The following is a 16957-nucleotide window of genomic DNA, read 5'->3' on the forward strand; positions in this document are numbered from 1 at the left end:
GACTAATGCATTGTTCAGGTTATTGCCATACAGTCTGTTTTTTTTCTTCTTCTTTTAATAACAGTCAGGTGCTTATCTGGAAAAGCTTTGGAACTGATTCATGCAGTATTGACAAGCACTATAAAGGTGAGCTTGCTCTAATGGAAAACTGACTATAACAATCTCCAATCTGCTGGATGACGCACACATAAAACCAAGACGAGGAGAATATTTGTTAGATGTGGCACTTATTACCAAAATCTGCATTGTTTATTCAGCAGTATTTTAGCCTTAAACGTGTATCCAGTGACCCAGAAGGCCAGAGCAGGACAGGTATGCCTAGGGATGATCTTAGCTGTGCAGCTCAAACAAGACAGAGGCAGCTGCGTAGGCTGAAGTCCACTGTAATTTCGGGTAATTTGTCCCTGATGAAGCACCGTAGCCAGTCGAGAAGAGAAAACACTTCAGGAGTGTTGCGTGCAGCCAATCGTCAGTACAAACCCAACAAGACTACATCTAGGCTGCGAGTGGGAGGGAGGAGTGGACTTGGGAAGCAAAACATGGCGAAATAACAAGTTTGGCGGCTATACCGCAGTTAGAAACTGCACCGATTCTAGCAGTGGCGGACTATGACTGCAAGTTCATAAAATCTGGACGCCGGAGATCGACGGCAGCGCTCAACTTTGAAGCGTCGAGTGCTCAGGCTTACAAGTATTACGGTGGCTGCCGATAACACAGTGCCTGCTCGTCTGCCCGTGTTTTCCCCCGGAAGGTTGGCAGTGCTAGGCGCGACTGTCAACACAGAAAATGGATGAAGAAGGAAAGGGAAAGTTTATTCTGGAAAAGACAATTTAGCTCGCTAGCCTAGCTGCGTTAGCCAGCCGGCCAGTTAAACGTTAGATTAACCGCACACACCTGACTCGGTATTCGGATTATTTGTGCGCTCTGGACGAAACCCGGGGTACGAATTTAACTCGCGTTAACAAGTTTGACAACTGCAGCCGCAGGGAATCGCATTTGAAACGAGGCCCTTTTTTCCATTTTTTCCTCCCCACGCTCCTAATCTGTGACAAAATCCCGGGAGGTTTAAGGCCAGCAGTGAGAGCCTGACGGTCGGTTCTGGTGCGGTGCGGACGGACCCGGGGACGCCATCACATCAGACGTTGCGTTCTTAGTAAAACAATCACTGCGCTGCTAAACCGTAAATAATAATAAAAAAAATAGCATACTTTATCAGTGTAAGTAGGAATGTTTCAGTAGCACACAACACCTGTCTGGTAGTTGTTTTTCTTCTTCTTCTCCCCCCTCGGTGACACGCATCGGTGTATCATATGTGAGATTAGCTGGGATGTTGGAGAGCAGGGGAGAAGCGGCGTCTTGTCAAAATGAACGCAGCATGGTGTTCATCAACAGCGGAGGTGCTCTGCATTTGAAACCTGCCAGTTGTTAGATCGATATCAAATGGGCGGCTAACAGCAACGTTGACAGCCTGTCTAAAAAAATCCTACTTTTTAAGTTGCATGCGATTTGATTAGCTGCCGCAGGCGGCATTCATGTAAAACAAGTGCGAATAACATTTACAGCTTTCGGTCAGAGTTGACGTGAGCTAGCCAGCTGGGTGCGTCTGTCCGCTCTCTGCGATGCATTTGCTAATCTAAGTGCTACAGCTCCTGCGTGTTGGACCGCCACTTTGCTGTATTTCCCCTGGGTTTAGGCCGTTATAACCTCGCGTGATCGGCCGCTTAAATCCCCCTTAAGCACTTCTTGTCAAATTAGTGGCTAACTTATTAGCCAGCGTGATAAGTTTCGCCAGCTATGTCTGAAAACGCCCCCACAAGAAGCCTGGATGACATAGACCTCGCAGCTCTGAGGGTGAGTATTGTTATTACCAGATAAGTGAATTGTAAAATGATGGCAGACGGACTCATTAGATATTATGTCATATGCCAGTTCGCCTCAGACACAAGCACGACCATTGAACACCCACGCGAAAAAGTTAAGGTGGGATAAACATCAATCGGCCTGCGTTATAGCAGTACAGTCTGTACACAAATCCTCCAAGTATATGTTGGGATTTCTCCCTTAAAGGACCACCTTACCCTGCCCTGACAATGTTAATTTGTTGGTTTGGGAGGAAAATAAGCACCAGTATCTATAAACACTGGGCCACTGTGTGATTACATCATGTAATGGGAAGGCTGGTTTATTTAAAGAACATTTTGTCTTCTGGTGGTATTTTTTTTATGGAGGTTTATGACTCCATAAGAAAAAGGCACATCTGTGTCGTTCTGATAACATTCTAATATTGTAATATTGTTGATATAATGTAACATATCAGACTGTTCGTGAAGAAATTAGACCTGGTGTTTGTTCCTTTTGTATTTTAACTGGTGTCCCATTAAAGTCCCCAGTTTGAAAATCCTAACTTCTGCAACATTAGAAACTCTTCGAGAGTCAAGAAATCTGTCACATCCCTTTTAACATTTTGATAATGTTTGACTGACTGTTGAATCCCCATCTACAGTTAAAGTGATCAAAAGGCTACCCAATAACTCCAATTCAAACTATGTTTAAAGTAATACCATCATTTTCTTGACAAAGTAAGATTCATAGTTTCATAGGATTCCCTCTGAAAAAGATGAAGAATTTCTAGTATTTCAGTGTAGCTCTCACATGGTATTGGGGCTAAACAGATCAGGATATTTTACCCAAATACTGATTGTTTGGGCAGGTTTGTCCTGTTTCCCTGACCTTCTTCTGAGGTTTCACCTGGAAATTTCACCTAAGCCTTCACTAACAACACAGGCAGATGTGACCTAGTTTCTAAAAATTGTAGTAATTATTTAATCTTGCACTTCATTTAGTAATAATTTATTGTGTATTTAAATGGTGGACCTAGTAATTTAAGTAGCAGTTTGCTTATAAGAACAGTTGGGTAGGTGCTAGGGCTGAACGATTATGGAAAATAATCTAATTGCGATTTTTTGCCCCAATATTGCGATTGCGATGCGATATGCGATTATTTTTTAAGGTCTTTGTCTTCTGTATTATTAAACAAAGACAAGCAATACATCATATAGTATGGCCAATACTATATTACATTAATTTTAAACTGTTCTTTCCTGGAAGACAGACCTCTGTTATGATAACATGAGGTGATGCATGAATTGATGACTGACATTTTTATTTAACTTCTTCAATCACAACAGTATATTTGAACATACACAATAGTTTATTTTTAGCTTACAAACATCTGAGCATAAAGTGCTGACAAGGAACCCTGGTGTAAACATTAAAATGAAAGTCAGTACAATGTGCAGATTGCAGAAATATACATAAACAAAATCAGTGGCTTTACCACACTCAGTTTTTCGACATCTGTGAACTACTAGACAGTCATTCAATTAAAAAATAATATTAAATAAATAAAACTAATAAATAAAAAATACACACATCTTACTGATCTCTGCAGTCAGTAACATTACACATAAAGTGCAAACATAATAGCAATTGTATAAACACACACACAAACACGCCTTTAAAATTTAAAGGCGTGAAATTGGACGGTCTAGCCTTCTGAATCAGAAGGCTAGTTCTGATTAGCGTCACCGCTGTCTCGGTGGAGTTTAATAAACTCGGCCGTCTGCTTCTTGCTATCTAAAATATAACCAGACACTGGCGTAAATTCTCGACTGTCTCATACTTCTGTTTAATAAGTTTTCTGTTTGACGTTTAGTCAGCTGTGTGAAAACCAAGGAGGAACCCACCCGGGGGATTAATAAAGTTTTATTTTATCTAATCTAATAACTTTAATCTCAGCCAAACCGATTTACTCACGAACAAACAAAACACTGAAAAAAGCCCAACAATAACATTTTTAGGTTGTCTAAGTGACTTATATATTACGTTTAACCCGAGCAGCGAAACTCCGCGGTGATCTGAAAATGATGTGCCGGGAGTTGTGCCGTTCTCGGCCGCATCAGTAACCCTCGAGCTCCCGGCTAGCTGTCGAGCTGGTGGGTAGCAGACGCCTCTGAAAACGTCGAAGCACTTTTGCAAATATGGGATATCTTGATAAACCGAGCAGATATTTGATGTTTACACAACTACTTTCTCGCCTGAAAATATGTTAAAAGTTTATTTTGTGACCCAGAAAGATTAGTATGAGTAATTTTAAAACTTAGTAGCGGCCGCCATTGTTGGAAACTGGAGTTTGGCTGGGCCGCGCTATGAATTCTGGGATATGGTAGTAATTTGGACAGCCTTCGGCGCGTCGCTGTGACGTAATCGGTCTACAAATGCGGCCTCAGGAGGATGCAGCCCATGAATTTGGACATGTCCAGAGTATAATCGCAGCCTTTGCGGTTAGAAAATTGCACTTGATCATGTCGCGATATTATCGCAAATGCGATATATCGTTCAGCCCTAGTAGGTGCAAAAAATGACCCAGGATTTGTTGCCCACCACAGCTGAGATGTGGAAATAAATAGTAGTTTGTTTGTGATTCTATCTATGGCTGGGTATTCCACTGAAGAAAACTGACCGTGTGATGGCTGTGGCTCAGGTGATAGAGCAGGTTGTCCATTAAATGCAGGGTTGGTTGTTTGATCCCGTGCTACGTTTCCTTGGGCAATACACTGACCCCAAATTGTTACATGACAGCTCTGCTACTATTGATTAATGAGTGAAACAGAACCAGTAAAGATGCGTCTTAGAGAATTTATACTTAATGCTGCACTAGATAATAGTGATTAAGCAGGTCAATGACTAGTCATTTATTTTGCTAAGGTTAAGTTACTGGTGTGTTTAAACAGGGAAAATAATATTAATTTACCTAATTGTTTTTCACATCTTAGAAGTTTCACCACCAAAATCTACATGATAAGCCACCAGAATAAATAAGTGTCGAATTGTTTTTGTAGTTTTCTCAAATGACAGTTTAAAATTTTATTGTAAACAGATATTTTGTTTACTGTCACTGTAACTCACCATCACTCATATATTTAAATTTATCCAAAAGGGACATTGCACTATTGTAAACATGAGCGTGAGAGCCATTTAATGTAAATATGCCAGATTTAGCTGTATAAGCTAATTTTCCTCTGCAATCCATGGCAGGTTGATAGCACTGATCAACATTAACAGAGCCATGTAACATACTGAACAGACATTAAGTACCACTTATTGTATAAAACTCACAACAAAAAACAAAAGTAGATGCATACAATCACAAAAACATAGACGTATGCGTCAGATTATGACAGCATGTTTATTTATTCTTGAGCTTTAACAGTCGTGTTTTCCTCCCCAATAAAGGTTTTTCAGGGTATGTTTAATTCAATATTTTTGCGTCAGTTTTTTACTGGCTAGCATTCTCCTTGTTACCTGCCTCGCATTACAGCATATCTCTGGTTTTACCATCACTCCTTGAAAAACGTGATAACTGTTGGCAGGACAGTGAACTGCGTCATCCACATCTGCGCAAACAAAAGGGGACCTCACTCTTAGATTAAAAAAAAAAGCGTTTGAAATTATTAAATGGGCTTTAAAAAAAAAATCAGTGGCTCAATCACAGCATTTTTCCAGAAATTTGCTACACAGTACAGAAGAGGCCCAGCATTACATAACAACAGTTCACTGCAAACAGGCATCAACAAATTATTTATGCAGAAACACTTACATTGCCAATGGACTGGTTCTTATGTAGGACTTTTCTACTCTGCCTGAGCACTCAAAGCAATTTATACCGCTTGCCAACATTCACACAAATTCATACAAACACTTTATTCTATGTTTTTTAAGTGTTTTCTATCCAACACTCACACTCTGCTGGATGCATTGGAGCGGAACTTGGGGTTAGCATCTTGGCTAAGGCACGATTTGGCATGCGGACTGGAGCAGCCAAGAATCAAACCACCAACCTTCCTCTTAGTAGATGACCTGCTCAGCCTCCTGAGCAGCAGCCACTAGCCAATATGTAGAAATTGCAAATGAAATTGAGGTATTTTGTTACATTGCTACAGTCAAAAAGTCAATCACCTTAGCCACCAACAACAATGACAATAATAAAGTTTATTTGTATAGGATTTATCGAACCCAATGTTACAGTGTGCTTCCCAAAAATGAAGAATAGACTTTAGAACAATAGCAATACAACAATAGACTAAATTAAAATAAGCCATGCAATACTCAATTGTCAGTTAGGTGAAAATGCAAAGGAGGAAAATAGCTGTAATATTAATGAAAGCTCTGGAATGCTTGATTTGCACTTTCTGAAAAGGTTAAAACAAATCTATAGCCATTTCCTGTAATTTTTGTTATTCTTATTTTACACACATTTGATGTGTTATTAAATTGTAATAACACAATAAAATTGTTCCCTGATTCTAATCGCTGAAGGCACGCGATGAGTTTTGATTTTGATGATTGCTGCAGGTCTGTAACCACATCTTTTTCTTTTCTTAAAAGACATCCCCTCTTAGCGGTGTTGACATTGCAGGAAATGGGTTTTCCTTCCTCTTTAACCATCACCACTATATTTTACAGTGCATACTGTTAAACCTAGCTTACCATCTTGACTATTTGGCTCAATTATGTGCGTTAGTCACTGAGGTTCCCCTCCTTGTACATGGGTACAGCCACATGGTTACAACCTCCCCCTTCTAGCCTAGTTTTACTGACACCTTGCTTGTTTGGCGTTCACTGCTGACACTTTAATTGACTTTTTGCTGGTGGTGCTACTCTTTGAACATCACTGTATCCTTCCCCTTCCATCATATCTTTCCTCTCATCCCACTCTGTGCTTACGTGGGCGAAGATGCCGTCTCTGCCTCGCCACCCACTCTATCGTTACATTGTTGCCTCCCCTCCTGTTTTGCGTTACCATTTCCCCACTTTTCTGTCCTCTATACTTAACATGTTTATCTCATCATATAACCATGTGTATTGAATCTTTGGTCACTTCCCCGATATACTGCCAAGTTTTCCCAATCATGCTGTTCTTTATCGTAATTCCTTGTCCTAAAGGAAAATCTTCTCCTCCCTGTTGAAGGCGTAAAAACCCCATCATTGGAAATGGATGAAAGCAGGATAGGTCATGGTGTACAATCTAAACCCAAAGCAGCAGTCTCACCACCCACACATCTTCTTAAAGCCATATTGAAATTGCATGAAAGTGGAACTGCTTGTCATTTCCCTTGTCTCTTGGGGGGGAGGGGGTTGCATAATTGAGTCAAAGCAACCTACTCATTATTAGTGTCAGTGAAATATGTGTTCGTGGTACTGAAACACAGAATGAACAGATGAAGAAAAAAGGCAAAAGTTTTATGTCAGTATTGTCAGAATCTGTCTTTGCATATCTAATCTAGTATCAATATTTAGTGTCTCTGAGTGTCTGCTTCCTCCGTGTAAAGTTTTGTGGGTGGCAGAGAACACTGAGTTTAGATCATTTGTATGGAAATATGTAATTGTGATATTGTCTCCGGTGTACACAGTAGAAGCCACTGGGATTGCTGTTATTTGTTTTTGTCTGTGGTCTCTGTTCTGCACAAGCCCATGTGCTTTATGTGGTTTTATGACACTGTTCTTAAGGGGTATAGATCTGTAGCTACGCTTACATCTAATGATAGTACACAACTTCTGAAATTGCAGTCATAAAAAAAAGCTACACAGATCTTTCTTTGTCTTCAGCGGGGCCTCAGCATTGTTTTGTTTTCAGTCTCGTGCTAATTTAGCCTTTGTGCTAATATAACCGCTGGTTGATTGCAGCTGTTTCAAGAACAGGTGAGGTTTAGCAGGGTGCTAGTATTTAAGGGTTAGTCTTTACCCAAGAAATATGAGCGCAGCAACATGAAATACAACCTGCACTTGGGGTCAGCATTGAAGTGTAAATGTGGAGGATTCAAAGAAGAACAAAGCAAGTATCACCCACTTAAAAACAAAAATAAATGTGGTGAGCTTTGAGTGCAGTCATTTTAATTTTGCCTTTTCCCAAATGTTGAAAAAGAAAAGTGAATTAGGTTTGTTTTTGTTGAAATGCTTTGTTTGTCTTTAGTATGTCAAGCTGATGTGGATTAAATGATGTATCTTAATTGCTCTGCCTGTCTACTGTAAGTCATTTTAAACTGCTGCTCTCTTTACTAGGATCCAGCAGGAATCTTCGAGCTGGTCGAGGTCGTTGGCAATGGCACATATGGACAGGTGTACAAGGTGAGCCATGATGCCCTTGTGACATATGAGTAATGCACGAATTCTAATGGAGAATAAAAAATTCAGTGCCTGAATTATCACTTGTGCATTGAGTGAGCATTTTGGATTGTTGCTGCACAGCCTCCTTCAGTGTCTGTTCTTTAAACGTTCTGTACATTAACTTCTTAGATTAAAGCAGATTTAGTCCACTGTCATGTCAGTGAAAATTTCAGCTATCAGGCTGTTAAATTTCAAGTGGCAGTGACGGGAAGATAAGGCACTCTAGTAAAAGGAAATGTAAATTAAGAACAGGAAAATGATGTGAAGAAGCAATTAGCCACACTTAATGGACCAAATTCAAAGAGTTCCAGAGAGATAGAATCCAAGATTCACTTTAAATATTACTGATTAGTGTTAGAATGATTCAACTTGCTTTTTGTTCAGGGACGTCACGTGAAGACGGGCCAGCTGGCTGCCATCAAGGTGATGGATGTTACAGAGGAGGAAGAAGAGGAGATCAAAGCTGAAATAAACATGCTGAAAAAATACAGCCACCACCGCAACATAGCCACATACTACGGTGCCTTTGTCAAGAAGAGTCCGCCGGGACACGACGACCAGCTTTGGGTCTGTCTGCCACTGTGTCTGGGCTGATGGTTTAATGGTTGCAAGCCTCATTAATTGTTCTAAGTGAGATGTGTTTGTTTCCTCATAGCTGGTGATGGAGTTTTGTGGGGCGGGGTCAGTGACCGACCTGGTGAAAAACACTAAGGGCAGCTCTCTAAAGGAGGACTGGATTGCTTACATCTGCAGAGAGATCCTAAGGGTGAGAAATCAAGAAGCCATGTTTAGCCACAATGCCAAAGGGTTGACAGACCACATTCCTCCACATACTAGTGAAGTTTTGTCATGTGCACAGTTGTCACTTTGTAGTGTCAAAGTCTGTCCAGAGACAGATGGACCAATAAACACTTGGGAAAGTCACCTATGCGCTGGTTCCCACAGAAGTACATTCCTCCCTGACCAGATTTTTTTGTCAAGATAAGGCACACACGTAGGCAAAGTCAAGGTGAAAACAAAGCCAGCTGTGGTAGCAGGGCAGGTGAATGCTACTAATTACAGCTTTTATACAGTACGCAGGGTTGTACTACACCATTTCACAACCTCAAATCCAACTGTTAAGCCTCATGTGTGACTGTAATTTTGCACATTTGTGATGCTATCATGTTTTTAAGAGCAGCCCAAAGATGTGTGGATAACGCAGAAAGCCGATTAAACTGCTCAACGCTGCTATTGTGTTAGTGCTTGTCAGAGCAGGTATCTACAAGGCCACATTTTGCCAGGCTGAGACACACACACACACACACACACACATACACACACACACACACACACACACACACACTTGCTGTTTTGCCACTAACGTGTGTGCAGCAGAGCTTGTTACATACTGATCTTTTTTTTTTTGTCTTGTTTTTATATGAACAGGGTCTGTCTCACCTCCATGCCCATAAAGTTATCCACAGAGACATCAAGGGCCAGAACGTTCTGCTAACAGAGAATGCAGAGGTCAAACTGGGTATGTTAGTTTTGATAGTGTGCATTACTAAAGCAGACCCAGTCTCGGACCCTTTTCTGTCTCTTATTTCTCGTTTCTTTATGTCACTTTCAGTCGATTTTGGGGTCAGCGCCCAGTTGGACAGGACAGTTGGGCGAAGAAATACCTTTATTGGCACACCGTACTGGATGGCACCTGAGGTCATTGCCTGCGATGAGAATCCTGACTCCACCTATGACTACAGGGTAACACCAGCCACAGTTTTGTTTATGTGCAGTATGTTGTATGAACAAAGTGCAAGGCTGACCCTGGGCCCCTGTGTATTTTGCAGAGTGATATTTGGTCCTTGGGAATCACAGCTATTGAGATGGCCGAAGGAGCTCCTCGTAAGTGTCTTTGTAACCTTTGCACACTTTTTTGAACCAGTTTTTGCTAAATAGTGCATATTAACATAGCAACAGATAACTCATAATTTCAAAGCCCTTTCTGCAAGACGTCATGAATGAGCCTGTCTTGCATATGCAGCCCTGTTGTCTGCATCTTCAGATGGACGGCTGACTCACTGTAATCAAGGTAGTGAAATGGTGAGCTGCCAGTTGGCTTGTGGAGGCTGCTTGTACAGATCTCTCCGGTCTGCTTAGCAGGGAGGTTTGTCTGCATGGAAATTTGGTGTTAAATGCAAAGAAGCAAAGAAAAAATCTCACTGAAGAGTAGCAGCTAAAAAGTTTGGTAAAGAAGGTGTCGAACAGTAGCTCAACACGAGTAGCTTGTAGTGCCTAGTGCGCTCCTACATTTGATAAGTGGGTGGTTGTTTTTAAACTGATATATGTGCAGAGTTTTAGAGTAGAAGACTCGAGTCATTCACTGGCTGGTGTGGTTTTGTGACACCATTCAGTATGAAGTCTACAGAAAACTGGTGTGTAAACTTGAACCCTTTAGTGAAACGTTGACATCACGAGTGCAGTAGTTCCTTCTTTGAGATGAACAAAATTTCTGTTTTCAGAGTAGAGCCACTGCTGTCCCTTTAGACCATTCTGAAAGTTCAGAAAGCTCCTGCAGATCATGATGTTGCTGCTGTGAATGACACGCGGCACACAGACCAACTGTCAAGATAGTGTTGTACCGTGATAAATTATGCAGCATGTACTGACTGTATCAGGGTGATAACTGAAGTTTGGTTGCCACTAATAAAGCGATCAGCTAGCCTCTATTTTTAAAAATGGTTGCTTTTGATAGTAATGCTGAAACCATTTGTCAGTTGATTTTTATTTATATTATAAAGTATAGTTTGTATAGTTGGCGTATATTGTCAAAATACTAGAATTTCAAACTCGGTACTGATACCCAGAAAAATGCATACAGATAGAAGAAGCATTTCTTTTAATGGAGGTTAAAACAATGCAAATGATAAGATCAATAACACTGATTAAGTTGTCTGCTATAGTGTAAAAAAAAATAAATACAGGAACAACATAACTGTGCGTGTGTGTTGTATATCAAATAGAGATTAAGTAGGTTAACAATTATAACTGTTTAAAACTTCAGTGTTGTTGAAACGGGACCTTTCCCGACCGCTCGATATTCCTCCTGAAATGTTGTTTGGTGCTGTGAGCGTCAGCTACTTTAGCTGTTAGTGAGAGGAGGGGCTGTGTGCCTGCCTGTCTGCAGCAGTGCTGTGTGAAGTTTTGTGTCGACTGGAGGAGGCAACGATGGCACTATTTATAGCAATACAAATGAGTATGTAATAGTAATTTTGAGTATTGATTAGTATAATTGGTGTCAATTTAATATATATGTTTTTTTTTAAATATAATATTGCCAATCCTAAATGCAAGACAGGTTTTATGAATCTGTTAACACCTGCTTAAAAGTGTAATAAAAGCATAATAACTATGCTAAAGCCCACACTGGCCTTGGCTCTCTTTGTTATATTCTATAACAACATGATGGGCATTATAGTCAGTTATTAGTTCTGAATGTTGAATTTGCTCTTTATTACCGTAATCAATATTCTTCCAAGTAAACATTATTCTTAATTAGGTTAAATAGTCACAGTAGTAGTTAAATATCTGCACTTGGTATTTTTATTTCTGTACTGATCACATGACCTAAATTTACTGGGAATTCATCCATCATCAGCAGGGTTGGCGAGGATTCTGTATGATATTTGTCACAGTTTCACTGGGATAGCTTTATTGTGCCGGTTCTAGTAATGTGCTCACGATCCTTGCAGGGTGAATCAAAGCATTGGTTGCACAGTATGCTCACTCCTTGCTCATCTTTAGCTTTTTTTTTTTTTTTACCTCCTAAAGGTAATTGTTTGAGTGTTGAGCTTTTGGACTGTCTGTAGTAAAACACTGAAAGGGACAGCGGCAGGTAACCGTTTGCACAAAATAATTTCTACTCCCGGGAATTTTTAGAAAAGTGCCAACATCGTGTCAGTGGGTGAGCCATTTCTTTAGTGCATGTTATATGGAGCATGTTCTCACTGTGATTCCTGTGGTTCGTGCATACTTTAAAATGCTGAAATGAAAATTTCCTCTTTCCTGCCTCAGTCACGTTGGATATGTCCTAAAGACTGTGTTACAAAAGCCTATTTACTGTGAAAGTCTAAAGCTAACCAGTCAGGTTTAGCTACCTACCTACGCTGGGAACACAATGACTCACAGTCCTTGTTCTTACATTCAGTGTAACAATAAGCCTGAGGCACTGGGAACGATTGGATAACAGCAGCTGTAACCATGTTTGAGGATGCAGAAAACATGTATAATGGTGGCATGTGTTATTCACAAACTGCCACATGTGGAAGTGGATGATACTCTAACATTACCCTCATTCTGATGTGCTCTTTGTTTTGTAAATCGACTCACAGCATGGACGGAAAGATTTAACCCCAGTAATCTCCTTTATTTCTTTAGCCTTGTGTGACATGCACCCAATGAGAGCCCTCTTCCTGATCCCCAGGAACCCCCCTCCAAAACTTAAATCGAAGAAGTGGTGAGTTATCAGCCTTACCAGTGCCTTATATCAAAGTGTTTGAAAAGCCTTTTTTTTTCTTAGCGTGTGTTGGATTGTGCATTCAGTAAACAATGTTCTAGCATATTTCCCTCTGTGTAATAAACTGGTAACATACTGCCTCACTGCAGGCTTTGTAATTGTTATCACTTTGCATTAAATTGAAATAATAATTCAATAACTTATGAACTACAGTCAGCAAATAAGCGTAGTCTATTGTGATGGCAAAGAAGTAGGTCAGTGCAGGAGGGCACGGTTTACATCTGATGTAGTAGTGTAGTCACTTGGCGTATCAGGTTACTGCTGTATGTGAATGGAAACGTGTGGATGGTACAAGAAATTGAAGGACGGTGTCTAGTTTCCAAAATCTTGTGCATCAAGATAAATTGGGTGCATTTGCAATAGCTGAATCTCCCTCACATTTCAAAGCATTAAAGGTCGCGCACTTGTTCTCCTTATGAGCCAGATTTGATTGCTTGCAAGCATTTAAACTAATTTGTCATGTTTTCTCCTACCCGCTACTTTTCCTGCTAGTCGTTAATGGACCCACTTAGTAGTGGATCTACTTTTGCTCACGCAGGATTAAAAATGCAATGTTTCTTCCACAGTTTTTATAATTGTCATGGAAAAAAAAAAGCTGCTGCCAATGTTCTACCAATACATGAGTGTTTTAAAAAAAAAAAAAAAAAAAAAGTAGGGGACGGAGCCAGGTGCATGATCAGTTGAATACAATGGACATTAATGACCTGATGCACATACCAGTAATTACACAGTTACTATACTGTGCTGCATTGCATTATTCAACAGTGATCATGTGGTTTATGGTCCTATTTTAATGAAACAAACAATCGTTAATCACATTGTTTGTTTATGTCCTTTTTTTCTTTTTCTTTTTTTAACTGGTTAATCACAGCGACTAGCCCCCCCATCAGTGAAAGTAATTTTTGAAAAGGCAATAGTCACACAATGGTGCTAGCATTAACCGCAAAACTTAACAACTTAGTTCACATTTGACTAACAGAGGAACATTTCTAAAAAGGTCTTTTATTTCTCAAATACTGATAAAGATTATTCCTACCCCGCTATATGTGAAAAGATCCTCTTCAATGTCTCATTGTTGTTGAATCTGTATTCTGTGCAGTACTTGTCCAACTATCAGCTTGCCTCCTGCTCAAGTTTTCTTATCTTCTAACCTTCCTCATCCTGCCAGGTCCAAGAAATTTATTGACTTTATAGAGAGCTGCCTTGTAAAGACATATCCCAGCCGGCCATCCACGGAGCAGCTGCTCAAGCATTCCTTCATCAGGGATCAGCCCACTGAACGCCAGGTCCGAATTCAACTCAAAGACCATATTGACCGTACACGCAAAAAAAGAGGAGAGAAGGGTAAGCAAGTGTAGCACCAGCTTTGTAGAGTGTTCACAGACAGTCAGCAAAAAAATTCACATTAGAGTGACTTGAATTTATTTTTCCTTACAGAAGAAACAGAGTACGAGTACAGTGGTAGTGATGAAGAGGAGGACAATCGTGGAGATGACAGAGAGTCAAGGTAATTTTAGCATTTCTGTCAAAGGACACTTATTGACTTGTTTGAGTTTCTCTTTTCACTCATATCTTGATTTTTGGTCTTCAGTTCAATCCTCAATGTGCCGGGTGAGTCCACCTTGCGGCGGGACTTCCAGCGTCTGCAGCAGGAGAACAAAGAGCGCTCAGAGGCTCACAAGAGGCAGCAGGCCCAACTGGCAGCTCAGCGCCGGGACCCCGAGGAGCACAAGAGGCAACTGTTGCATGACCGACAGAAACGCATCGAAGAACAGAAGGAACAGCGTCGCAGACTTGAAGAGGTAAAATTCAACCTTTTGAAAGGAAGACTCTAACATTAAGAGATATACAGTGGGGCAAAAAAGTATTTAGTCAGCCACCGATTGTGCAAGTTCCCCCACTTAAAATGATGACAGAGGTCAGTAATTTGCACCAGAGGTACACTTCAACTGTGAGAGACAGAATGTGAAAAAAAAATCCATGAATTCACATGGTAGGATTTGTAAAGAATTTATTCGTAAATTAGGGTGGAAAATAAGTATTTGGTCACCTCAAACAAGGAAAATCTCTGGCTCTCACAGACCTGTAACGTCTTCTGTAAGAAGCTTTTCTGTCCCCCACTCGTTACCTGTATGAATGGCACCTGTTTGAACTCATCATCTGTATAAAAGACACCTGTCCACAGCCTCAAACAGTCAGACTCCAAACTCCGCCATGGCCAAGACCAAAGAGCTTTCGAAGGACACCAGGAAAAGTATTGTAGACCTGCACCAGACTGGGAAGAGTGAATCTACAATAGGCAAGCAGCTTGGTGTGAAAAAATCAACTGTGGGAGCAATCATCAGAAAATGGAAGACATACAAGAACACTGATAATCTCCCTCGAGCTGGGGCTCCACGCAAGATCTCATCCCGTGGGGTCAAAATGATCATGAGTACGGTGAGCAAAGATCCCAGAACCACACGGGGGGACCTGGTGAATGACCTGCAGAGAGCTGGGACCAAAGTAACAAAGGTCACCATCAGTAACACACTACAACGGCAGGGAATCAAATCCCGCAGTGCCAGACGTGTTCCGCTGCTGAAGCCAGTGCATGTCCAGGCCCGTCTGAAGTTTGCCAGAGAGCACATGGATGATGCAGCAGAGGATTGGGAGAATGTCATGTGGTCAGATGAAACCAAAGTAGAACTTTTTGGTATAAACTCAACTCGTCGTGTTTGGAGGAAGAAGAATATTGAGTTGCATCCCAAGAACACCATACCTACTGTGAAGCATGGGGGTGGAAACATCATGCTATGGGGCTGTTTTTCTGCCAAGGGGACAGGACGACTGATCCGTGTTAAGGACAGAATGAATGGGGCCATGTATCGTGAGATTTTGAGCCAAAACCTCCTTCCATCAGTGAGAACTTTGAAGATGAAACGAGGCTGGGTCTTCCAACATGACAATGATCCAAAACACACCGCCCGGGCAACAAAGGAGTGGCTCCGTAAGAAGCATTTGAAAGTCCTGGAGTGGCCTAGCCAGTCTCCAGACCTCAACCCCATAGAAAATCTGTGGCGGGAGTTGAAAGTCCGTGTTGCTCGGCGACAGCCCCAAAACATCACTGCTCTCGAGAAGATCTGCATGGAGGAATGGGCCAAAATACCAGCTACTGTGTGTGCAAACCTGGTAAAGACCTATAGTAAACGTTTGACCTCTGTTATTGCCAACAAAGGTTATGTTACAAAGTATTGAGTTGTATTTTTGTTATTGACCAAATACTTATTTTCCACCCTGATTTACGAATAAATTCTTTACAAATCCTACCATGTGGATTCATGGATTTTTTTTTCACATTCTGTCTCTCACAGTTGAAGTGTACCTCTGGTGCAAATTACTGACCTCTGTCATCATTTCAGGTGGGGGAACTTGCACAATCGGTGGCTGACTAAATACTTTTTTGCCCCACTGTATGCTCATTCGTTTCGTTGGTGGGAATTGGAATGATACCCATCTCATCTCTGTGCTAATCTGGGTGTCAAAACAGGAAGGTTGGCATAACTTAGCATATGGACAGAAAGCCTGACCTCTCTAAAAAAACAAAAAGATCTGTACACAGTGAAACATTTGCTCTTGTTCCTCCGTGTGACTGTAGAGGGTTAGTTACAGCTCAGACCTGCCCCTAAAATAAGCTGAGACTTTATCTGTTCCAGAAGTTGGGAAATTATTGTGTCATAGCTGCCAAATCATTAAGAATAATTAAATATAACCTATAACAAAACTTGAAGAAAAAAATACAAACACGATCAAATGAAATACCCCAATGAAGTCAAAGAAACTGCTTGGTGTCACTTCTACACTTTAGGTTTTGTATAGATTAGAAAAAGGAGATGCTACAGCACATTCAGAATCCCTGGTAGGTGTGTTTTTGAGCATTTGCCAGTCATTATGCTAATCTGGTTAATTAGTAGCTTAAGCTTCATGCTTATCCCACAAACATGAGTCTTACAGCAAAAGAGCAGGTGGGCATTTTCGCCCAGCTGTCACTGGGGGCTGCTGGATCTGGGTTCACTGTTTTACTACGACTAAAACTAGTCAGAATAACAGGAATTCCTGCATAGCACAGCTTGATTAATGTTTATCTTTTCGTAGCTTATTTATTCGTGCACGCCACTCTTTTAGGAAGACGGCCTT

General features: G+C 40.9%; 1 protein-coding gene across 5 annotated transcripts in view; it reads left to right on the forward strand.

Annotated features, from left to right (window-relative positions):
* Positions 1-461: 461 nt before the first annotated feature.
* mink1 (misshapen-like kinase 1) overlaps positions 462-16957 on the forward strand; it is a 34816-nt gene continuing 18320 nt past the window's right edge. For all 5 annotated transcript variants that reach the window (XM_085288741.1, XM_085288742.1, XM_085288744.1 and 2 more), the window contains exons 1-11: positions 462-1851; positions 8122-8187; positions 8611-8793; positions 8882-8992; positions 9655-9745; positions 9839-9969; positions 10056-10110; positions 12643-12721; positions 13950-14125; positions 14219-14288; positions 14373-14583. In XM_085288741.1, coding sequence (XP_085144867.1) covers positions 1795-1851; positions 8122-8187; positions 8611-8793; positions 8882-8992; positions 9655-9745; positions 9839-9969; positions 10056-10110; positions 12643-12721; positions 13950-14125; positions 14219-14288; positions 14373-14583 — 1230 coding nt within the window. In that variant the 5' untranslated portion in view covers positions 462-1794. The remainder of the gene's footprint in view (positions 1852-8121; positions 8188-8610; positions 8794-8881; positions 8993-9654; positions 9746-9838; positions 9970-10055; positions 10111-12642; positions 12722-13949; positions 14126-14218; positions 14289-14372; positions 14584-16957) is intronic.

The sequence above is a fragment of the Mchenga conophoros genome, linkage group LG10, assembly GCF_057382185.1.
Source record: "Mchenga conophoros isolate Kocher_MC1m ecotype Shallow Benthic linkage group LG10, M_conophoros_male_GT1.1, whole genome shotgun sequence".
Classification (NCBI taxonomy): Eukaryota; Metazoa; Chordata; class Actinopteri; order Cichliformes; family Cichlidae; genus Mchenga; species Mchenga conophoros.